We start from the raw sequence: 25,244 nt of genomic DNA, 5'->3' as shown, positions 1-25,244 counted from the left end.
AAGATCCCACATGCCGGGGAGCAACTAAGCCCATGCGCCACGACTACTGAGCCTATACTCTAGAGCCTGCTCACTGCAACTAGAGAAAGCCTGCGTGCAGCAACGAAGACCCAACACAGCCAAAAAAAAAATCTTGTCGTCCCAGCTAAAGCCACCATGCCTTCCATTATTCTTGGTGATGTCCAATATAGAAGCCAATTTAGTTATCTTCTGTACTCTTATTCCTTTAGTATCTATGCTTCTCCCCTAATCCGACTATCTGTCACCAGGTTCCCTCCCATATCTCTCCAATATGCTGTTTAGAATTCCAGCTTCAAGGTCCATAGACCTACATAAACCTATACCCTCAATCTATTCACTGATGATCCCTCTAATTTCCTGCTCTAACTGAACCCTGGCTTAAACTAGATGTTTTTGATGTCAACAATCACTGGGCAGTCTTAGGAAACATTAACCACCTGTTCGGTTGGTTGCTCATGTACACACAAATATACTCATGTCTTGGAATGTTTTGGGCCAGTAAACATGTCTAAAGGTTTGATGTTGCGAAAACATTCTGAGGGCCAAGGGGTCTTGTCTTGTATCTGGTCAACATGTATGAGAAGGGAACAAATTCCTATGAGCAAACATGGGACTTGAGAGATAGATAGGGTTGCAGGATTTATTTAATGACCACCTCATTCTGGTCCCATAACTGCTCAGGATTTGCATCTGCACTGACCAGAGCCTAACTCTTTTTTGAAAAATCTCAGAGCCAAATGACTGGTCAGGTGGGTTGAGCTGTTATATTGAGAGTCTTATGATAACTCCAATGACAGCAGGTGAAACCCTGCTCCGAGAGGCCTCCCTCAGGGAAGTAATTCTGGGGTTCTAGAACAGACCAAACATCCATAAGGGGTTGGAGAAGAGTACAATTACAGTAAATCCACCAATTCTGTATCAGAAGCTCATTTAAGAGAAGCCACATATTTCTAATGCCATGAATGGTTAATGGGGAGTTGGGAGCAGATCATAACATTTTCTCTGTTTTTGTATGCTTTATCTCCATAAATGGACTCATGTTTTAAAAGTCTGGATATCAAGAGTGCTTAATTTTCTTGGCTTTCTGCAGATGGGGGAGAAAACTAAAAATCAGAATGAAGGCCAAAAGTTATGTATTTTTCTTTCTGCACTTAGGTATAACTGGATTACATTTGCAATTATTATCACTACTTTACTTTATATTTTATATTTATTACATTTTCTTGAAGAAAATTGTGTCTATGAGCTCCCCACTGCTGTATGGGATATTTAGCATGTTTTATTTCTTCTCTTCACCTCACTGCTCAGATTTTATTGAAATAGTTTGGAATTTAATTTGCAAATTATTAATTTTTTCACATTGTTCAGCTTTTAGTTCTAGAATCCTTTACTGCTAGTTCTATCCAGCTCTACAGTCACACTTAAATGATTATGGAGACTTACCTGTACATCCTGCTTATTTCATTGCTCACTAGTGTTTCTTCTAAAGCCCTGTCCTTCTCCTTTCTTAGGGCATTTATTCTGATTGATTTTTTTTTGTTGGTCTGAGGTTATTTTTAATTTTTTTTCCAGAAAAGATACACGTATAGATTTTTTAAAAATTGTAAATATCTGAAAATGACTCTTTTATTCTTATATGAAGTAGAGTTTGGCTGGGTCTAAAATGGTAATGTCATAATCTTTGTCCTTCAGATTGTTTTCTGTAAATATTCCAGTGTCTTCTGGTAGTCAGAGTTGCAGAGAAGAAATTTCATGTCAATTTTATAATTCCAGGTTTGTCTCCCTCTATGCAACTGATTTTTTTTCTTTGAAAGGTGCATATATATTGAATGTTTAGGCTATAAATACTTTCCCCATTAATTTGCTTTAAAAAGTTCAGAGATTTTGTATATATTTCATTTACTCTTCAGTTAGCAAAAAAAAAAAACAACAAAACTACATTTGCATTATTATCTACTCAGGAGTTAATGATCTGAAGATACATACTAAAAGATACCAGAAAATCTTAATATGTAAAATAACCCTGAGATGGATTATTTCATTGACCAAGGAATTCTCTATAGTATAAATAATCTCATAATTGGAATATTTTCTATACATGCATGTTTATAAATTTTATTAAACTCAGAGATCTCTGTTTTCCTTACTTCTGAACAATCTTATTTTAAATACCTGCAACTGGATTATTTGATGGGGTTAGTGTTTTCTCTTCTCCCATATGACTGGACTCTATCATTACTAAATATTTATTTCTAAAAGGTGAATTATGGGGTAGAAGTCATGGGTCATAACAAGTGCTGTGCTACTTCCCATTGCAGAGATCGACTGTGGCCGCCCTCCGGAAGTGCAGCACGCGGTCCTGGTGGGGAATCACAGCTCCAGCCTGGGCGGTGTGGCTCACTATGTCTGTCAAGAGGGCTTTGAGAGCCCTGGAGGAAAGATCACTTCTGTTTGCACAGAGAAAGGGATCTGGAGAACAAGTACTTCGTCATGCACAGGTACAGACTCCATTCTGTGGGGCTCCTGTCTCGTGGAAGCAAACAGCAGAACCTAAAACCTTCGATTGCTTACCCTGTGTATTGCCCTGGCTGTGCCATTTACCTGGGCAGGCACCTGGCTTTAGGTTTGTCAGCTAAACCCTGAAGATTTAGAGGGTGGATTGGGAAAATAAGTTGGATAGGAAATTTTATGTATCTAGTCTTTTGAAACCCACCTTAAATCACAGTGATTCCTGTCTCTTCTGCTTGGTTGCCTGAGATATTTTTCTCCATGAACCATTTTCTCAGGGGGGAATACTTAAAAGTCCTAATTAAGCACATGTTGACAACTTTTCAGAGAGAAGGTGGTGTAATGTATATCGAGGTTTTTAATGTTTATTTTTAATCGTGGTAAAATATGAACAACATAAAATCTACCATCTTAACGATTTTTTCAGTGTTAAGTGTATTCACGTTGCGCAACCAATCTCCAGAACTTTTTCATGTTGAAAAACTGAAACTCTACACCGGTTAAACAGTAACTCCCTACTTCCCCCTTCCCACAGCTTCTGGTACCACCATTCTGCTTTCTGTTTCTATGAGTTTGACTAATTGACCTCATGTAAGCAGAATCAGGTAGTATTTATCCTTCTGTGACTGGTTTATTTCACTTAACATAATGTACTACAGGTTCATTCATGTTGCTGCCAATGGTGGGATTTCCTTCTTTTTTCTGGCTGAATAATATTTTGTAGTATATATATAAACATTATGCTTATCAATTCGTCCACTGATGGACAGTTGTGTTGCTTCCACCTTTTGCTTATTGTGAATAATGCTGCTGTGAGCACGGGTATACAGATATCTCTTTGAGACCTTGCTTTCAATTCTTTTGGATATATACCCCCAAATGAAATTACCAGTGAAAAGGAGTTTTGAGACTTCAGTTCACATTCTAGCAGTGCCATGTGTTAGCTGTGTGTCATTAGGTAAGGCATTATTCTCTCAGAGCCTCAGTTTCCTCATCTATAAAAGGGAGAAAATAAAACCTGCTTTTCCTACCTCAAATAGTTGTTGAGAGGGAATCAAATGAGATAATCTATGGGGAGCATTTTGAAGTTTAAACCATGGTGCACATGTTAGGTCTTTTACTGAAATGATTAACCTTGCTTGAAGAGGATCTTCTCATGAGTCAGAAGCGTAGACTTCCACATGCTTTATTTCACACCTCGGCCTCCAAGAAATAAGATGGGAAAAGGCAATGATTCTTAGGTTTGTGGTGGTTGGCCGTGGGTGTGACAAATGGTTGTCACCTGGTCTTGAATGGCTCTGGGAATTTATTTCAAGCTGTTAACTTGCTTGGCTCTGAAGACAGATCTCTGAAGAGTGAAATCTCAAGGTAGCTTTGGTCTAGGTCTCTGGCTTGATTTTGTAGCAGAATTATGGAAGAATGTCTTGGGTGTTGCCAATCAAAGTTTTCCATAGGAAAGTCTAACCAGAGCAAATACAATATGCGGACTGCTGGTGATTATTTGTCCATAGAGGAATGGTTCATGACCATTTTGGGGTTAGGAATTTGATGAAATCTATCAATTTGTTCAGTAGATGTTTATTTAGCATACACTATGTGTGAGGTACTTTGCTGGACACTACCTTCTTGGAATTTACAGGGCAATAGGGTAAATAGACTTTTCTCCAAAGAAATGCACATACGGATATACATATAATATTTTACAAAATCATGGACCTCTGAAGGCCTTGGGTAAAGCACCCCTGGAGTAGATGAAGAACTCAGCTCTGCTGCTGAGGCCCTGCCTGTGCCATGCATTTCCCACATTCAGTTATCTCCACCACAACTGCAGCAGGCTGTAGGCTAGAGATTGCAATCATAGTAACAAGGAAGGGCAGACACGGATGAGAACCCAGAGATCGAGTTTGGCCTTCTCTTAGGTCCCATTGACTTGCCCAACTTGCACAGAGAAGCAAGGGCAAACCTGTAACTAACGCCAAGGACTCCAGAGTCCCAGTCTTCATACTTGGGGACATTGAGAAGAGCTAATGCCATTTTGAACCAGACTGATAGTCATTCCAAACTATTATTGCACCTCCAGCAGCACCTCTAAGAGTTATTTGGAGGAAGTGAGGCAGCTGCCTCGTGGGTTGCTGAATTCAACATCTGGGGAGGTGGTCTTGGCCCAGAGCTACCTATGGAGTCACTTGGTCAGAGAGCTGGGCATAGCTTCTGGACCCTCAGCCATTTGCTTCATTGTTCAAGCTGCTGTGCCTCCACCATTCAGAATTCAGTGGGGGTACCAGGATTAGTCACTCCATGAAAAACCAGTGGATCTGCATGGGGCATAGTAAGCTATTAATTAGCTGATGCTTATAGAGCACTTTGAAGAACAAACATGTTATGTAACTGCTAATTATAATTACCAACCTCAGCCTGCCACCGTTCACAAAGTCTGTGGCTCCAGCTGCAGCTGTTTCCATGGGTTTATGCAAGCTTTGATTTAAGGAGAGAAAAGGCTTTCTCCCTGAGGGCTGTGATCTTTCTGTGAGGAGGCCTCTATGCCCTCAATCAAGATTGGCAGCTAAATTCAATTTCCTCAGATAAAGGGGGCGATTTACATGCTGATTAATTCATGGCACAGTGCACGTGATCGCTGGGTGGGTAGGTACGAGAGGCTTCTGGAACTGTAGTGAGAGATGCTGATTACCATGGCTCTTGCTCAGCTGCCCTCCCTTCCTTCTTTTTCCTGTTTTTCACCTATTTCTTCACACCTCCCCTTCTGTCCCAAAGCTCTCTGTGTATTTTGTATTTACCTCCTTCAATGTGCACTTTTGGGTTTTTTCCCCATCTTCTTTTATGTTTCTGCCTAACCTGTGAATGCCTTCTACCCTTGTCCTTTGTTTTCATTCTGTTTACCCATCTTTTTATACATGAGTGTTTCGTTCTAAGTTGGGTAGAATAACTTATCTTCACTTTACGTGAGTGGTTGTTAGTTAAAAATATTTTTGGAGTCCCTATTTCTTTGGATTAATAGGATGGATCTGTGTGTGTGTGTATATATATATATATACACACACACACACACATATATATATATTTAATTTTATTGAAGTATAGTTGATTTACAATGTTGTGTTAATTTCTGCTGTACAGCAAAGTGATTCAGTTAGATCTGTATATGTTTTTAATGGAGTGTGAACTCCGGCAAGGCGGTGGGACTTTTTAATTTTTTTTTAAGGCCAGTTTAGACTGGAAACTCCAGACAGCTGAGAATTAGGCAATTACTTTAGTGTCTGGAAAAACCCCAGGTGGAAGCTTGATGTTCAGTGAGTTGGTTTACCTCAAGATCAAAGGGACTGATTCATTCTTGATAAGACTGTCCCTGGCTTTCATTCTGCACAGGTCATTTGGCTTTTTACGTTTAGAATCTGAGTTAATAATTATGAAGTTGACGCTCACTCACTCCAGGCTCTCTAAAGAGCAACATCTCTATGGAAACACAGACTGACTGCTGGGATCCTTTCTGGGCCCCCTCACCCGACTCCGGGACTGAGTCCAAATGCCTCCAGGCCTCCTGTTAGCTCCTGCCCCTTCTGTTTTGTTGTTGATCCTCCTCTTCAGCCCAGTGAGTGCTCACTCGCAGCTAGACATATTTCAGATAGAAGAGAAAGGTCAGCCGGAATAAATGGGCACATTTATGCAGATAGCCACATGGCTGGGATTTGTTTGAATATGTGCATAATGTTTAGACCGTCAAGCATTATAGCTACCATTGATTGTGCACCAACTTAAACACCCACGGCTCTGCTAGGAGCCTTGATGCTTGATTTCATTTTGTTCTCAGAAAAACCCTGTGAAGTGTTGATATTTTCATTTCATAGATGAGTAATCTGAGACTCATGAAATTTATGCAACTTTCACAGGGTCTTTCAATGACTAGTAAAGTGCAGAGACAGGATTTGAACTCAGGCCTTTAAACCTGGAAAGCCCACGATCTGTCTCCTGCCACTTTCCTAAGCTTGAATTATTTGTAGACCACCCTGACAATGTTTGCCAGAACAGAAGTATTTTTTAATTTAATAAGTTTCTTAAAACAACTTATGTTTAAAACTTAAAATTTTAATTTAAATTTATTGATCAAGGACACAGTAATACATGTGATATCATGAGTTTGATGAACACCTGGGTTTTTTCAAATATACACAAAAACCAATACAAAGCAGACATATAAAAATGTATTCATGTGCCACCAAAAAATCATCCTAAAGTGTATAATGCATTTTAGAAAAGCACTACTTTAAGCCATGCTGCTTCTACCTATTTTATGTGACCCTAATGACTTAAAAAGAAGAAAGGAAGCATAGCAAAACTCTTATAGCCAAACATGCATTTATTCAACGTTGTCACCTTGGGAAGCCATACCCTCATTTCAGTGATGCTGCTATTATCAAAATGTGTTGGTTTTGTAATCTATTTGGGAATTGCCTTTGGAGGTAGTTTATGAGTCATATTAGAAGACTGGTCATATCACTTTTGAAATCAGATACGAGAAATGACATTGAGCTTGACATTCTGTTAAGGTCTCTTGAATTTATTCTGTAGGACCTTTTACTGTTTTCAAAAGTAGAGAAAATGGATATAAAATTGGAAACCAAGAGAGTGCACTAGACTAGGCGCTGGCCGCAATGGGACTTCTGAGAGAGTAGTCTGTGCTTACTGTATCTGTCCCCGCCCACCCTCTTCTCTTCTGAGCTTCCTGAAGGAGAATCAGGCATCCAACACCCCACTTCACTGTAGCTCTCTCTCAAGGTCACTGATGACCACCTGTCAAATTCATGTTCTAGTGTCAATCCTCCTTCCTCTTAACCTTTCCACAACATTTAGCATTGTTGATAAGCTATCCATACATTTATCCATCTATTCAACCAGTCAACCAAATGATAAATATTTTAAAAATATCTATGTCCAACCAACTGTATTAGTTTCTGGGGATGGAGAGATAGATAGATCTTGTCTTTGCTGTCATAGAGCTTACATTCAAGAGAGATAGACATTTAATAACTAATTACAAAATTATTTAGTTACAAACATGATGAGTACCACAGAGAAATACTGGATGCTAATAGAATACTAAAATACATAACTTTATATATGTACATTTATACACACACACACGCGCACGCACCCATGCGCCACATGCAGAATCTAAAGCAAAGCAAAGGTACTTTATAACCCACGGAGGCTTTTGTCCCCAAAGTCCAATGCAGAGTTCAGCTGGATGCTGTGGGGGCCTACTTTGTTTAGGCCAGAGAAGCCTAAATGTCCTACAGCTGCACAAGGCAGAGACCTGCTCTGCCTGCCTCTGTCCAGAGTCAGACCTCAGATCTGATCATGGCACCACATGCCCTCCACTGGGGAAGAAAGAGCCATATGAGAGAAGAGCAAGAGGTCGAGCCCCCAGTGCTTATGTTCTGCTCCAGGCCCTTCTTGGGTGGGAGCGAGGAGGTTGGGGGCATTGGTGGGAAGGAAGGGAGATAACGTTCGAGGAAGCAGACACTCCTTCAGATCTTCTCTTTCCTTGACTCCCGAGGCATCACACTCTCCCAGCCAGCCTCCGACCTCCTTCTGCATTCCTCTTTCTCCTCTAGTTTCCCCTTTGGTTTCCATGTGTCCCAGTGCCCTGCCATCACGCCACCTGCTCTCCATGCCCTACCTGGGCATGTCACCTGCACCCAGGGCTTCAACTACCATCTACCCATTGATGACCTTCAAGACTGTTTTTTTCACCCAGGTAGATTAACTCAGACTTAGCATGTTCTAAACACAATTCGTTCGTCTCTTTCTCACAAACCCAGTCTGCTTCCTCCTATATTTCTTATGAGTACAGTAGAAGGCAATCCATTCAGACTCTCAGGCTCAGAGACTGGCAGTCAGCCTAGACTCCTTATCTCTTGCCTCCTATTGCTTCTCCTTCAGAATCGCTCACGGTTTTAAATACAGTGCCCTGATTTCATCTTTTTACCTTTTTGCTGAATAACTACTTCAGTGCAAAGGCTCTGGGCTTTGGAGTCTGGCAGGTCTAGTTTTGAATCCTGACTTCATTGCTTACTAGCTGTGTGACCTTTGGAAGGTTACTTAACTTCTCTAAGCCTTAGGTCTGTAAAATGGACACGATAATGTCAAATTCATGGTGTTATTTTGAAGATTAGATGAATGATACATTTAAAGTACTGTACATGCTATCTGGTCCATAGTAACAACTTAATAAATGTTCACTCATTATTGATTTTATGATTGCCTCCTATGACTGCTGGGAAAGTGTGATCAAATCTATAAAGACCTATGTATCAGTGTTTGATGTATTGTAATCACTGAGTAAAGGGTATCACATTCTTTCCTTGTGACCTCCAGTGTCTCCTTCAAAACACACCAGAGTTATCTTTCTAAGAAAAGAGGTCCCCATCATCTTCCGGCTTTTAGCTCTCCAAGTCTCGTCGGAGTAAGTCTGTGCTTAGTCTAGCGAGCAGGTCTTCCCAAGTCTGATCCCTTCCTCTCTCTGCAACCTCGCTTCCCCTCTTTCCTCCTCCCCAGCACGTTACACGTCTCTGTCACCACTCTGAATCTGCCACACCCTTTACACTTGCAGGCATTGGACCTGCTGTTCTGTCTTCTGTCTTCCTCACTCTTCAGCCATTCAGTCCTGAAGGTCATGCCCCCCACGAAGCCAGCTTCCCCAGGTCTTCCAGTGAGAGTTGATGGCTTCTTTCTCTATACCCTGTGGTACTTGTGTGCAACTTTGTTCTGATATTTATCAAGTTGTAATTTTTCTGCTTATATGTTTGCTCCCTCCATTAGAAGCCATGTTCCTGAGGGAAGGACTTCTGTTCTGATCATTGTCACAGCCCAGTGCCTGGCATGGGAGGATGCTTGGCATTCGATAATCGTTCAGTTAAGGGTCAAGTGCCCTGGAGTCAGTTCCAAAGAGAACTTCCAGAAATGTTTTCAGTTTTCGGTACTATTAGAATTAAGCCATAGTCTCCCAAGTCATCTCTTTTAAAGGGGCAGCATGGATATGGATGTTTAATAGCTGGTACATTTATAAAGAAGTCTTTTCCAGCTGATTCGTAGACACCTGGAGGGAAAAGCAACCGGATTTTGTTATACTACTCCTTGGGATGAAATATCTGACATCCCTATAATCAGATCTGGGTCCCTCTGTGCAGAGAGCATGGCACAGCCTGGAGGCAGATAGCATTTTTGAGATGTTATTTGCAGTTGTCATAGTGAATGAGCAAAAAGGAAGAACAAGAAAGAAAACTTTCATGTTTCCTTTCTAATCTCTGCTTGGGTGGCAAAGAGGTCCCGAGTGGGAAGGAAATGTGCTTTACTGGCAACTCAGAGAGAAGGTGAGGGGTGGGATGTTTCCTTTTCCTTCTGGACCAGAGGGTGAGTATCAGAGGGATGTGGGAATGAGCAGAGGAGTCTAGAACTCTAGGGCTTTGAAGGTCAGTGGAGAGGGAAAGGGCCAGGAATATTTGGGGCTTGTTCAAGCTGATAAAAGACTGGTGCCAACATCAACATTATGCTACCCAAGGAGGTGAATGGATAGGTCTTTGCATCTATCAGGATACCCATGTCCACACCTGGAGTATTTCTTTGATTTCAAATTATCTGTGCTCCAGGGAGAAACATTGATGTAGAGACCCAGGAGTGCTTTAGACAGCCATAGGTGATCCTCTGGTGTCTCTCCAGAAGTTTGCCTGTTTTCCTCTCTCTGCCTCCATTTATTCCCACTTATAGTCAGCTGACCTGGGCTTACCCAAGACCAGGTAATGTGTAACAGAGAACCTCGGCAATGCTGCTGAAGGGATGATTTAGTAAAGATATAAAATCTTCCATAGGCAAAGAGAGCAGTAGACTAGGGTCTGTCTAAAGATAGTATTGGTTCTGAGTAGAGGAGAAATTAGTCAACCCTACAGGTGCCTGAGGTGCAGGCTCCCTTTCCCACTTGGAGGCTGAGAAGAGATTTACTAGAAGGGAAGGATGGGAGCTGAGATGAAGAGAGACATCTTCTGGCGCGGAGACTTATCTTTCTCACCCTTCTTGATGGGAGTCTTACCTTGGGTTTCCCAGAAAGCAGGGCCTGAGGCAGAGGGCTTATAGTTTTTTCACAATAGGGAATGCTATCCCAGGAAGCAGGAGTGAGGGCTAAGGTGAGTAGAGCAGGGAAGGAAGCAGAGCCAGTGTAAGGAGGCCTTGTTGCAATGGTCTTCACTGAGTGCAAGTATTGCTCCATCAGTGCGACAGCGCCCTGAGAGGTCTTTGTAGGTCTGCCCTTCAAGGGGAAGAAAGATAAGGGGCAGACTTATCTAGTACCTCCTGTCCCCCAGGAGGTGTTAATTCCCCCCACCACTTCCAGGTTGCATGTGCTAGGGTATGCAGCAGGGAAGCCCCAGCATGGGAGACAAGACACGGTCATGGTATCAAAGCCCATGCAGGGCTGGAACAAGGAACAGGAGAAGCTGAGAGGTTCTAGAACATCCACAAGGGATGTCTGATTCAATGGGGAAGCTTGAATTTGGGCTGAGGAACATTCCTGTGGGTGAGATGATGATTCCCTTCTCCAGAGGTGTTGGTTTGGTAACTTCTACCCGCAGGGAATTTTATTCCTTTTGATGTTGGTGTAAGTGAAATTTTCTTTTTTTTAGTTTCCTTTTTGGAATGTTCCTTGCTCATGGACAGAAATGCAATTGATTTTTGTACATTGACCTTGTATCCTGCAACCTGGCTGAACTCCTTTCTTAGCTTTGTGTGTGTGTGTGTGTGTGTGTGTGTATGTGAATTCCTTAGGATTCTTTATAGACAAGAGTATGTCAACTGCAAGTAAAAATAGTTTTACTTATCTGCAAGTAATTTATTAAATGGATAAAAAGCTAGATCCTTGCCCCCTTCCCATCTGGACAACTTCCTAGGTGGTTCACTAGGTTCATTGGAAACTGTGTTACCTCAGGAACCGAGGCCCTAATACTGTTTCCCATATTGCCAAATATATTACATGAAATACACACAGAATATATAAAAAAAGCAGAACAACTTGAAGAAATTAGTGGCTTCCTAGTAAGTCAGGATTAAATAGCTTCAGTTAAAGGAGCCCTGGAAGTATCCAGGGACCTTGTGGAGAATTTATTTAGTTTACCCCAACGGGTTGCTCCTGAGGAATGGTCCCATGTGGTGATGCGTGTCATTTCCCTCTTGGGAACAGCAGTGACCTGGAAATAACTCTCCATCAGCTGGGTGGGATGAGGAAGCCGGAAGCTGATCTTACCTGTGCAGCTGCAGGGAGGATTCAGGGCTCAGCTCTGGGCCGCTTTCTATCCCACAGGAGTGGAACACCAGTGGCATCCAGTGGCCTGTCAGACCAATCACAGGTTGGAGTTCTCAACCATACTTAAGCAGGAATCTTTCCTTTTCCTCCAAATCAGGTAATGGGCCAAGCTCACTCATGGTGAAGTTAAATTGGGTGATTGGCCTGGGGTAGCTTGAATTGCTGATTCGGTTTCTGAATCAGAGCATGAATGGTGATCATCAGAGAGACCAGCTGGGCAGATAAACTAAGTCATGCCCTCTAATGTGGTGGCCATTAGGGTTTTTCCAAAGCTCATTGATGCATTTTGTGAGAGGACTCTCTCTTTTTCTATTTTAGAAATAATTATAGAAATTAATGACGTGTCAGTGTTTAACAACACTTGTGTGAGGTGGCAAATAAACCCAGGAAGAATAAACTCCAAGATCGTATATGTGGTAAGTAAAGTGAGCTCCTTTTTCCTGCTAGGGCAGAAATGCTTACCATGGGAATAAGAGTAGGAGGGACTTGCTTCCCGAAGTGCTTCTCAATCTAATAGCTTTCCAATCCCATAGTTCTTTAAACAAGTGAACAGAATTTTTAAGATATCCGGATTATTTTATTTTACATTTTGTGTTTAGTATATTTGTCATCCTCCAGCGTGTATGTGTGTGGGATGTATTTATATTTGGCATCATCATTATCGCTTGTTTGCAAGCTCTTGTATTTCACTCCCCCAGAACAAGCCTAGAAGCATCTGCTGCCTCGGTGACAGTTTGCAGCGAGTGGGTCTCAGGTTGTGTTGCCTCCATTGATCGCTGGTCATTTGAGTGCAGGATAGCACTCCCTGGAGATACCCCTCATTTTATGTCGCTTCTCAGCATTTACGGATTACTGGGCTGATCAGATTTCATCATCAGATACCTGATAGCAGAGGTTTGCCCTATTTATCTCCCCTGGGGTGAGCAGTGCAGTATTAAAGGGAGTAGTAAGAGAGTAGGTTCCAGCACCACAAAAATCTCTCTTGTTTGTTTTAACTGGAGTCATGGTGGGTTCTCTTGTCTTTTCCCCTCACAAAGATATACATAAAAGGACAACGGTTGGACCCCGTGGAAACAGTTCATGAGGAGACAGTTAATTTGACCACAGACAACAGGACCCCGGAAGTGTGCCTAGATCTGTACCAGGGCACCAACTACACCATGCACATTTCTACTGCCTCTCCCAGACGCTCTGTGCCAGCCATCATTGGGTTCCAGACAGCTGGTAGGTGGAGGTGAAGTCTCATTTCCTCCTAGAAAATGCTAAGCACAGGATGTGGGGAAATGTGCTTCAGAATCTACTGGTTAGCAGAGTTCACGGTTGCTTTCTGAGATTTGTAGCCGGGGGATTAATTGCTCTAAGGCTCAGAACCAGAGCGGGTCTGGTAGGAGAGATTCCTATCCTATTGATGCCAAGCTGAATGGTCACTGATGTATTGATTCTCAGCTGCGTCCTCTGGTTGACGTGGAAGGTAATAAGGCATTTAAAAGAGGAGAACAGTAGGTGATGATGCAGTCCATTTCAGTTATCCAAGGCAATAGAGGGTAGCCACATGGTTTATCTTTGGTAGGAAACTCAAAAGGCATTCACTCTTGCCTATGGGAAAGGTGGAGCCAGGGAGGCTGACCCAGGAGCTGTGCTCCAGGATGGGAACTGACCCTAGGACTGATTGGGGGTGGGGAACCGAGTTGAGCGTGGGCAGGTGGAGACGGGGAGGCAGCCCTAGGATGCAGGAGGGTGGATGCGGGGTGAAAAGAGGAGTGGACAAGAAGGAGCTTCAAGAAGTCATAATAAACCCCAAGGCACATAGTTATCACATGGATTTTTATATCATCATGACAATTACAGTAAGTTTTTTTTTTTCCATAATTCTGGTTGTGGGGTGTCAGGACTAATTAAACTCCTAATAAGCAAACCTTGAAAAGCCATTGGTGACATTTATTATTTTGGATGAGTTGAGGTAGTTCTCAACTAGCTATTTGATGTCCTAATTAAGAAAACTCAACCTTTAGGTGTTGCTGCCACGAGGAACTGGGAAGTAACATGGATGTTGCAGAAATAATTGAAGTCTGCCAGTCTTAACAATATCAAGCCAACTATGAAATTATACAAAATAGGTCTCAGGGTACTTGTATATAAATAAAACAAAATGATTTATTTCTAAGTAAATACTAGGTAGGGAAAGATACTGTCAAATTAATATAGTAACTAGAGAAAGTTGTTCAAAGTTAAAAATAAACTACTGTGGATTTATTAGGAATATGTCTTCTTTAAAAGAGCATCCCAGGACTCCAAACTCATCTATCTCTGTTCAGTCAGAATGACAGCTTGCTGTTCAGTGTCAGCTGTTTTTACTAATATCCTCTTCAACCTCTTCAAGTTAATTTCCACTGAGAAAAGCATGGCCTTTTGGGTCAGACATACCTGGATTTGCATCTTAACTCTGCCGCTTAAGAGTTGGGTGACCATGGCTGAGTTTTTTAATGTCTCCAGACCTCCTTCCTCTGTCTGAAATGTTAAGTGGAGTTGGATTAAATTTGCAAATTAATCTAGTGAGAATTGGGATTTATATTGAATTATTCCAACTGGGAACAAGGTACGTTTCTACATTTACTCCATATCTACTCAAATTTTGTCTTTGCTGTTTCCTTATGCACTCTTGTGAAGATCTGTCATTCCCTCCTCTATATCCTGCACATTTAGCCATCTGATTTCATTATTAGCGTTATGCTAGTTCTCTTTAAATGAATTGGGAAGTTTTCCATATTTTTTATACCTTGGAAAAGTTTATATCACTTTAGAATTATCCCCTTCCCTTAAAGTTGGACACATTGCTCATAATATTATTTAAGTTTCACCCCTTTGGGAGATGATTCTTTGATAACTTTGTCAGTTTCTTCTATGCTTTTGGGGGTCTGTTTATATTTCTTACATTTTCTTGAGTTAATTTTTATAATTTGTACTTTCCTAAGAAACGTCCGTTTAGCTGTGATTTTAAATATATTGGCAGATATATTGGCAGAATGTCACATGGAATATTTGTTTACAACTCCTCTGGGGTTACAGATTATATAACCCCAGGTTATTTCGATTTGTAGTTTTGTGTTTCTCTATTTTTAACACTTGATCTGCTTCGCTTGGGTTGTCTGTTTTATTACTGTTGTTTTCCCCAAAGAGTAATCTCTTGGGTTTTTTAATTGTTTTTCTTTCTCTGTCTTATTAATTTCTCCCCTTATTATTATTTTTTTTATTTTTTCCTTCTTCCTGATTCTCTTAACTTCGTTATATTGTTCTATTACTAAATTCTTGAGTTGAATGCATAGTTCAACTTATTTCCATTATTTTCTGTTTGATAATAAAAGCCTTCAGTGCTTCTTCCTCCCTTCCGGATTTGAGCTTTGGCAGAATTCCTTAGGCATTTATACATGTTCTGTTTATCTTTACTTTCAAGATATGGTATAATTGCTATTCTGATTTTCCCTTGATCGAAGAATTATTTATGAGGGTGTTAATATATGTTCTCTTTATTTTTACTTTCAAAGCATTATATACTTGCTATTTTTTATTTATATATTTATTTATTTTTTTGGCTGCATTGGGTCTTTGTTGCTGCGTGTGGACTTTCTCTAGTTGTGGCGAGCAGGGGCTACTCTTCGTTGCAGTGCGCAGTCTTCTCATTGTGGTGGCTTCTCTTATTGTGGAGCATGGACTCTAGGCGCGTGGGCTTTAGTAGTTGTGGCACACGGGCTCAGTAGTTGTGGCACACAGGGGCTTAGTTGCTCTGCAGCATGTGGGATCTTCCTGGACCAGGGCTTGAACCTGTGTCCCCTGCATTGGCAGGCAGATTCTTAACCACTGCGCCACCAGGGAAGTCCCTACTTGCTATTTTGATTTCCCCATTGATTGAAGGATTAATTATGTGTGTTATCAAGTGGTAGGTTTAAAATATTTTTAACATTTACACTTTGGTGTTGATTTCTAGTTTTTTTTTTTTACATTTTAGTATTCTTTGTGGGGAATTTATCAACATTTTCTTGGGGCTTACTATTTGGCAAAGTTTTGTGATAATAGGTAGAGTGTTTGCTTGTAAGGTAAGATCTAGTCTTAAATCAACTCTAGTAGTAAGGTTTTTCAGGACTTCTGTTTTTGTTGTTGTTACTGTTTTTTGCTTACTTGGATTGCCATTCTTCTCAGTTTCTCTTAGAAATTCTAATTGTTTTGTTTCACACATTTTGATGTTATGATATTTATGTTCGTGATTGATATCTTAATTGTAGATTCTTACTTCCACTATTAAGAAGTGGCTCACTTTAGCCTATTTAATTTTTTTTTTCCCTGATTTTCTTGATTTCTTTGTGCTCTATTTGCATGATATGCCTTTGCCCCCCTTTTGTTCTTCTTAAAAGCTATCTGGATAACATTGCTACAGATGTACTCTAGGAGACAGCATATGTTGCAAACCGTTTTGAGAAAAGTAGTAGTTAAGCAATTTACATTAGTGTTGTTTGTGATATGGTTTTCCTTTCTTCTGTCATCTTAATTTTTTCTCTTTTTTATGCTATGTTGCTATGTCCATTGTTTTCTCTTTTTGCTGCACGGATTTTCTTTTTTCAGTGATTCAAACAGTATAGATTTTGCTTTTATTCTGCATTACACATTAAAAAACAAAAATAAAAAAATCCTATTTGAATGTGTATTTCTCTTATTGCCTGTGTTGACTGAAATAATGTTAACTTCTCCCCCAGTAAGATAAGGAAGTTAGCATTCTTTACTTCCTTTTATTCCTTCCCCTTTTGCTTCCCTTATGTTATTGGTTTAATACAGCATTTTATTGCCAGCTTCTTATTTTTAATTATTTTTAACATGTACTACATCTTTAAAGGATTCATTTTTATATTAACTTATAGCAATATTCATAACAATTATTTAAATAGGTATATGTTTTAATAGTTTCAGTGTTTACTGCCAGTTCTTTCATACCAAAACATCTCTATCTTTCTCTGTATTTTTATTTCTCTCTCTGCACAGTGATTTCTATCTTCTTACTGAGGAATGGGATACTTTCTGAGCCCAGGATTATCTGAGAACATCCTTTTGTTGTCTTCACAAGTGAATAGGAACTTGATTGAAGATAAAATTCTTGGGCCAAAACCTTTGTTGTCAGAATTCTGGTGGCATTTCACATTGGCTTTAGGAATTTAAAGTTTTGAAAGAGGAATTTGAAGGTGTGATTAAAAAAAAAAATCCTATGTAGACAATCTGATTTTTCAGCCTGGATATCATAGAAGCTTTCTTTACGTGTGAAGTTCAAGACTTTAATCATTTACTCATGCACATGGTAAATGTTTTGACCACTTACTATGTGTTTGACATTGTTTTAGGCATCAGGAATTCAATAGTGAATGAGACATGAGTCCTTTCTTTCATGAAATTTCAGTCATGGGTTATATACATGTTAATGTTTTTTGCAAAGTTTTCCTAGTACCGTGTGAGTTTTTGGATCTTCAAATTTCAATCTATCTACACATTAGGAATATTTTCTTTCATTAAATCTCTGATTATTGTTTTTGTTTGTTTGTTTTTGCTCTTCAAATACTCCTATGTGGAATTCCTTGTCTGTCTGCATTGGTCTTCTATTTTCTCTTTTTTTATATCCATGCCTTTTTCCTTTGCCTTCTGTGAGTATGTAGCAAGTTTGTTCTCTATATGCATTTATTCATATATGCACTATTTCTTTTTTTAAAAGATTAATTAATTAATTAGTTAATTAATTTTTTGGCTGTGTTGGGTCTTCATTGCTTGACACAGGCTTTCTCTAGTTGCGGCAAGTGGGGGCTACTCTTTGTTGTGGTGCGTGGGCTTCTCATTGCGGTGGCTTCTCTTGTTGCGGAGCATGGGCTCTAGGTGCGTGGGCTTCAGTAGTTGTGGCACGCGGGCTCAGTAGTTGTGGCTCACGGTCTCTAGAGCTCAGGCTCAGTAGTTGTGGTACACAGGGGCTTAGTTGCTCCATGGCATGTGGGATCTTCCCGGACCAGGGCTCGAACCTGTGTCCCCTGCATTGGCAGGCGGATTCTTAACCACTGCACCACCAGGGAAGTCCCTGCATTGACATTTCTGATGCACTTTAAATTCTGTTGTTGCACTTTCATTTCTTTTTGTTTTTTGTCTCTTCTAGTTCCCTTTTTATTTCTGCCTCTCTCAACCAGCTTCCTCTCTGCTATCACATTCTCTTACCATCTCATCCTTAATCTGTTTGAATCATCTTTAAATTTTTTTTACTGAAAGTACGGAACAGATGTTGCTGAATTTTACCATTATTTTGCTCACTATTTTTTTCAACAGTGTTCATTCTTTGCCTTCTAGGCGCGATCTCCCTCTTCTTCTTTGTAAAATCATTTCATAGGCTTTCCCCCCCCTCCTTTCTATATTATTTATCCTTGGAAGATAAAAGTTTTATTTAGGTTTGATATTTCCCTCATAATAAAATGGATGGCATTCCCTTTGATCTTACTTTTTATTGGATAATATTAGTATGCTTATCTCAGATCTCATCTTGAAGGATTTCCTGCTGGTTGGATGATCCAGTATCCTTTGGAGAGCAGCTGTGAGAAAACCTACTGCCCTGAGTTTTATTTCTGAGCACTTTGCTATCTTGAGTGGTGAAGCTGTAGCTCTTGGGCCAGCTCAGCATTACCTGGCTTCATTATGGTGCCATAGCCTACAGAGGCAGGAAGGAACCAAGTCTCTCCTTTTGCCGACCCAGGCTGTCTGTCAGGTGGAACCTCCAGGTCCCTAGGCCTCCCCTTAGAAGTCCTTCCCTGTTACTGATCTCCATTGTGCTAAGGAAAGGCTATTATTATTATTATTATTAGAAGTAGAAATAGTGATAGCAGAGTATATAACCCTGGGTGCCTATCAGAATTGCCTGGTGAAGTAAAAAAAACAAAACAAAAAACCCCACAGATGTCCAAGCTTTACTTTAGATCTGCCATGTCTGGGTGAGGTTGATGTGCATTTAGGATTGGGAACCCCCAGGCTAAATGGCTCCAGCTGGAGCAGTCCTGTGGCCTATCCTTTCTTCCAGCCCCTACCTCTATGGGCACCAGTCCTCCCCTATTCCTTCCTTTGAGATTTTGGAACCCTGCTCCTTTGCTTGGAAGGCATGTTGCATAGAGCTCTCAGCATCTTTCTTTACCTAGTCTCTTCCACATTGTGCTAAGCAAAAATATCTTCATGTTTCTGCCTTATGGATGGCAGTCAATCCTTCTTTCCAACCCAGATGCAAATTTTGACCCATTTCCACTATTCTCAGTCACTTCTGTCAGGGTTGGAGGTGGGAAGTTCCGGAGCCAGATGCCTTTGTTTTCAGACTATAATGGCTATAGGTGGGAAAATCGTATTGAGATGGGAACTCTGCAGACAATACTTCTGCTTTATGCTCTGTTTGTGTACAGACATATACTATATGTGGTATTTCTCACGTACATATATTTGGTATACCTCAAAATCATGTGCGTACATGGGGAAATTTTTGTTTCTGGTGTCCTTATGAAATCTTGAAAATGAAAGCTATGAAGATAACAGAGAGCACATTGTGATAGGTCTTCAAATTCTCTCTCATAACCATATTTTACATTTTCCAGTTAGAGCTAACCAAGAATATTTTCTCCCACAGCTAATTGCCTGGTGCTGCCTATGTCAGTGATATTTAAAATGCTGTGGACAATTCCAATTTTGAGTAGAATAATTTATTGTTATCATTATTACTTCTTAGGTAGCAAAGACTCCCGTGGGAGAAATATAACTATCTTATAGTAATAAAAAGCTTCTCTCTGTAGACATTTAACTTTTTCTCATTTGTAGAAAATGTACAGACCTGTTTGTTAGGAAATTTGCTTTTCCTTGAAAATTAACCATGGTACTACTAGACTCTCTGTGGGTTCTTTAATTCATTAGTAACAGATTTCTTCTTCTTCTTCTTTTTTTTCGTTTCCTGCATTAAGGAAATAGAACATCGAAGGAATGAATTAGGCTGCAGGAGGCATGAAATGACTTTTTTTCTATATAGCGATGCAAATATATCAGCTCTCTGATTATTTCATTGCCTCATCTGAGTAGCTCTTGAAATACTGTCTGCTGTGAGAATAAACATCTTGCCTGGTCATCTACTTTCTGGTCATCTTCTAGGTTGGAAACACCTGCTCTGAGAGTTCTAATCCCTGACCTTTGACTTTTATTCAGCTTTTTCCTTATTCTCAGACTTTCTGGCTATTGATATACTTACCTTCATGACATTTTACTTATGGGCCATCCAAGTGATAGAATTAACTCTCTAAAAATCTCACAGCCTTGTTAGTTTACAACAGTTTTAAAATATGCATTATTTCATTTGATTCAACAGCCTATGATATAAGAAAAGCAAACCTGATTACTTGATTCCACAAATAAGGAAACTGAGGTTCAGAGGGGTTAGGTGACTTAGCTAAGGTCATGCAATTAAGAAGTTGTAGAGCTAGGACTTGAAGCCAGATTTGATGCTTCTGCTGTTAAACACTCTGTTGGCTCTCAGAGTTTCAGCTGTCCTTGGCCATGGTATGTTTTGCTAAGAAGATACAACCTTTCCCTGTGTTCTCTCTTATCTTTTAGGTGATGATCTCTTAGAAGATGACAGGATTTTCAATATTTCAATACATAATGAAGCTTGTTTGAAATTGAACAGGCATTCTAGGAAAGTTGGATCAGAACGAATGTACCAAGTAAGAAGATCTCTTATGCTATTCGTTAATGAATTGTGTCACTTAAAAATTTGGGTGCTCTCCAAGTGGGGATCCAGAGTATTTAAAAACACTAATGGAATGAACTTCTAGATTGTTTGATTTTTGTTTCTAGAGATGAATGTGAGATGGCTGCAAGTGAGGGACTAAATTGAAGGAAGACACTATTGGGTGATTTGCTATCATTTTCTCTGTCTGGTATTTCACATGTATTATATTTTATTTTGGTTCATTTATAGTTGCAGCTTATTTTGTCATCAAATTCACACATGGATGTGGGTTTTTAAGAAACTTATTGCAGGGCTCTTGGTCCTCACTTAACTTGAATTTATAAACATCACAAATCTCAAGTAAAATTATAAGTATATTCAGGCAAGAACTGAAATTTATTACTTTTGTATCATTTTTAGTGCCTAGCAAATCATCTGGCAGAGAGTAGACTAAGTAAGTATTAAATTAGAATTAATTCATTAACCATTTACCAAAAGAATATCATGTATTAGGACCTGGAAATTCTATTTGAACTAATATAAACATACAAGTAAACAGACAACTACAATATGGTGTAATGAGAGCTTTGATAAAGAGTAAATAAATGGAATAGGAGACTGTATGTATGTGTATATATGTCCAGGTACAATTTTTAAAAAAATATATTTATTTGGCTGCGCTGAGTCTTAGTTGCAGCATGCAGGATCTAGTTCCCTGACCAGGGATCAAACCTGGTCCCCCTGCATTGGGAGCGCAGAGTCTTAACCACTGGCCCACCAGGGAAATCCCCATGTCCAGGTACAATTTTTTTAACAAGAAGCAAAAACATTGCAGAGTCATAAACAGTAAGTAGGAATTAACCAGATAAAAGATGTTGGATGAGGTGAAGAAGGGCAGTGTGGGCAAGTCGAATAGCTTATTGGATAATTGAGAATGTGGCTTTCTTGGGGAACAGAGAAAGCAAGGAGGAGTAGGAGGAGATGAGGCAAAAATCTGGATAGTGATCATCCCTGTACCCTGTACTTTTAAGCTTGGATCTTATTTTTTATGTCTATATGGAGGCACTGAAGGATTTTAAGCAGGTGAGTGAAATATTCAAATTTTAATATTGGAAAGAACACTGGACCTAGAAATATATTCAGGTACCCAAATAACTTAATATAAAACAAAGATGATTTTTCGAATGGGTACAGAAATAAATGGTTCTGGGACAACTGGTTAACTACTTGGTTAAGAAGATAAATGATTCTCACTTCATGTCCTACACTAAAATGATTAAAGAGTTCAATGACTCAGCTCAGTCATCTCCCTGGTGGGAGGCCTTCATTGACCTCCTCCCCCAAACGCTGTCCCTGCTCTGAATTGTTTTTCCTACCCTTACTTTTCACATCCCCAACTCACCTGGTTAATGCTAATTTCTCTTTCAGTGCACAATTAAGATGAGGAAGCCTTCCCTGATCCCCAAAGAGGAGGGTCAGGTGTCCCTCCTGGGTACTCCTCCAGCTTCATGTATTATAACACTTATCCCTGGGTATTTTATTTGCCTAGATACTTACCTGTGAGTTTCTTGAGGTTAGGACCTGTATCTATTTACTATTGTATAACCAACACTGTATACTCTGGCTGGCAAATAATAGGCAGTCTGTCTATTTACAGAATGAATTAATGATAGAGAAAAACTTTCTAATATGTTGTTAAGTAAAAGGACTATCTTACAAAATTGTACAGACAGTGTGATCCAAAGTTTGTTAACTAGAAAGTAATTTTTTGTTTATAGACTGAACTACATGTAGTTTAGGATGAGACTGACTTTGTATAGAAATGCAGCCTCCATAGTTGTGAGGTTTTTCTCCAGCAGAGGGCAGCAGTCTGAATGCAGAAGTGGTGAAGTCAAACATCTGGATTGGCCCAGGGCTTTGAGTTTTCAAGAATGGGTGAAATTGAGAACAAAGCAGCAAGGGTGTTGAGGGTATCAGGCAAAGAGAATGGTGGAAGTGATGGTAGACAATGGTATCCAAGATAGGTGGGAAGATGAGGATGGGGGTGTTAAAATATTGGTAGAAAATCTTGAGTGAGGAAATCTTGGGGGATTTCCTGAGAGAGACAGACTGAGTGGGAATGAGTGGTCCAGAAGAACAAGGAATTGTGAGATGTTGGTGGAGCAGCTCCGAGGATGACAGTCGAGGACGTGGCAGTGGATGTGGGTAGCTGAAGCGGAGTGGAGGAACTTCACAGCCCTGAACTCAAGCAACTCTGAGGCCAGGTTTTGATGGCTTACCTATAAGGACCTTTATGTTACCCAAGAGAATGCTAGGAATTGGGGGAGAGAGGAATCTCCCAAATGAGCCAGGGTTTTGGATGTCTGTGGAAGAATGACAGTGATGAGGAAGGGTAGAGGGTGGAATAGCCAATGACACAAGCATCAAAGGAAACACTAAAAACATGTACATCCAGCTAAAACACATTGATTGATCAAGAGCTGATCGTATTGCTTCTGGGAACTTCACATGTTTTTTTTTTTTTTCTCTTATAAATCCCTGTATTATACATACATCTTGAGTTGGCAGTGGTTAGAGCATTATTGGGTTACCAGTGTGTGTGATGACTCTGTGGACCAAAAACTGTTTTCCAGAACTCTAATAGGAAGGCTCCAGTGAAGTACCGTGACTCAGTTGCTTTGAATGCATAATTTGGGGTAGTCCTCATACAGTGTAAAAAGTCTGTTCCATGAGGCTTGTCTATGGATTCCTTATGAATGAAAAGAAATGAAAAGAATTTTGCCCAGTAACTCCAGTACAGTCTCCTTCACCTGGGAAGGCTCAAGGGGTTACTTTAGAATAGCCTGACATTTCGTCCATCTGAGATGTAGTTATGCATTTTAAGCTTAGTCTTATAGCTGGTTGAGAGGGAGGTTGAATAGGGTACGTAGGGTAGCTTTGTAAAGTTCTCGTCCAGTTTAGCCTGCTATTGTATTAAAAATAATTCTGTGTGGGTGAGGACAAGTAGAAGGAACCTTCCTGCTTTCTTTCCATTTTGCTTGTAGTCTAGACATCTGCAAGCCAAATGAATTTAATGCATCGCTTTCTTTTAATCTCACGACAGTTTAAAGTTCTAGGTCAAAGGCGGTATCTGCATAATTTTTATCACGCAACATCATTTAACTTCACAACGAGGGAACAAACCGCAGTGGTGTGTTTAGATCTGTATCCAGCAACTGAGTACACAGTGAATGTCACCCTCCTGGGATCTCCCGAGCAGCACTCAGTGCAAATAACAATAACAACCGCACCAGCAGGTGGGTGTAGATGTCTTTCTGTTTGGTATCTCAAGACAACAAGTTAAATATGTGTATTGAACTGTACAACATGGGGCAGCATAAAGAATGATAGTCTCAGAGTCAAGAGACCTGGGTTCTAGTTCTAACAAACTACCAATGTTTTCTGGGGCACAGGGTCCCTGAATCTTACCACCTCTCCCCTTTCCCACTTGGGTTCTGGCTCAGAGACGGTACAGACCAGGAGTGGACTGCTTTACTCAGGAATTCCTAGGAGTGATGGATTGCGAATACTGTAAGGCTTCCTATCTCTCACCTCAAATTTAAGACAGCTGAACCCTAAGGGCAGTCATTATGGGCAACTAGAACTAACTTCCAGGAGATCAGAAACGTGAGCTGCAGTGTGTTGGACATGGGTAGGACAAGGAGGCCTCCTGACGGCGCTGTACGAGCACATTAACCCGACACAGAGAACAGTGGCCTAAAGCAGGTCAGGCTCCTTCTCCTGTTGCTTGCAAGGAAGCCAAATAGAGGCGGCTGTGTCAACTCCACAGCCCTCCCTAGCGGAGAGGGATGCAGAAGTCTCTACCATTTCTTTTGTTCTTTCATCAGTTGGGTTGCTTTTTTTAAAAAAATATTTATTTATTTATTTGGTTGTGCTGGGTCTTAGTTGTGGCTCGCGTGCTCCTTAGTTGCCACATGCATGTGGGATCTAGCTCCCTGACCAGGGATGGAACCTGGGCCCCCTGCATTGGGAACGCGGCGTCTTAACCATTGTGCCACCAGGGAAGTCCCTCATCAGTTGGGTTTTTTTTTTTTTTTTTTTTTTTTTTTTTTATAGCTACTTTATTTATTTATTTATTTATTTATTTTTGGCTGTGCTGGGTCTTCGGTTCGTGCGAGGGCTTTCTCTAGTTGCGGCAAGCGGGGGCCACTCTTTCATCGCGGTGCGGGGACCGCTCTTCATCGCGGTGCGCGGGCCTTTCACTATCGCGGCCCCTCCCGTTGCGGGGCACAGGCTCCAGACGCGCAGGCTCAGCAGTTGTGGCTCACGGGCCCAGCTGCTCCGTGGCATGTGGGATCTTCCCAGACCAGGGCTCGAACCCGTGTCCCCTGCATTAGCAGGCAGATTCTCAACCACTGCGCCACCAGGGAAGCCCATCAGTTGGGTTTAACGGACAAATTTATGGGCAACCATTGAAAGAAAATAGTAGAATAAGATAGGTCTCGCTCCTACCTTCCTGAGGCCTTTATCCTGTTCACCAACTGATCTTTATGGGTCAGTAGTGGGCACATTGGTCTTTGTACT

At 40.6% G+C, this 25,244-nt stretch overlaps 1 protein-coding gene across 3 annotated transcripts in view; it reads left to right on the top strand.

Annotated features, from left to right (window-relative positions):
* The window catches only part of SUSD1 (sushi domain containing 1), a 142,351-nt gene that overhangs the window by 39,977 nt on the left and 77,130 nt on the right, over positions 1 to 25,244 (top strand). For all 3 annotated transcript variants that reach the window (XR_005020433.1, XM_036856666.1, XM_036856665.1), the window contains exons 6-10: positions 2,340 to 2,519; positions 12,215 to 12,312; positions 12,934 to 13,120; positions 20,543 to 20,652; positions 23,764 to 23,956. Coding sequence is in view for 2 of the 3 variants with exons in the window: in XM_036856666.1 (XP_036712561.1) it covers positions 2,340 to 2,519; positions 12,215 to 12,312; positions 12,934 to 13,120; positions 20,543 to 20,652; positions 23,764 to 23,956 (768 nt within the window). In the remaining variant the exon portion in view is untranslated. The remainder of the gene's footprint in view (positions 1 to 2,339; positions 2,520 to 12,214; positions 12,313 to 12,933; positions 13,121 to 20,542; positions 20,653 to 23,763; positions 23,957 to 25,244) is intronic.

The sequence above is a fragment of the Balaenoptera musculus genome, chromosome 6, assembly GCF_009873245.2.
Source record: "Balaenoptera musculus isolate JJ_BM4_2016_0621 chromosome 6, mBalMus1.pri.v3, whole genome shotgun sequence".
NCBI classification, from domain to species: Eukaryota; Metazoa; Chordata; class Mammalia; order Artiodactyla; family Balaenopteridae; genus Balaenoptera; species Balaenoptera musculus.
Note: the sequence above shows the minus strand (reverse complement) of the source record. Positions and strands in the feature narration are given on the sequence as shown.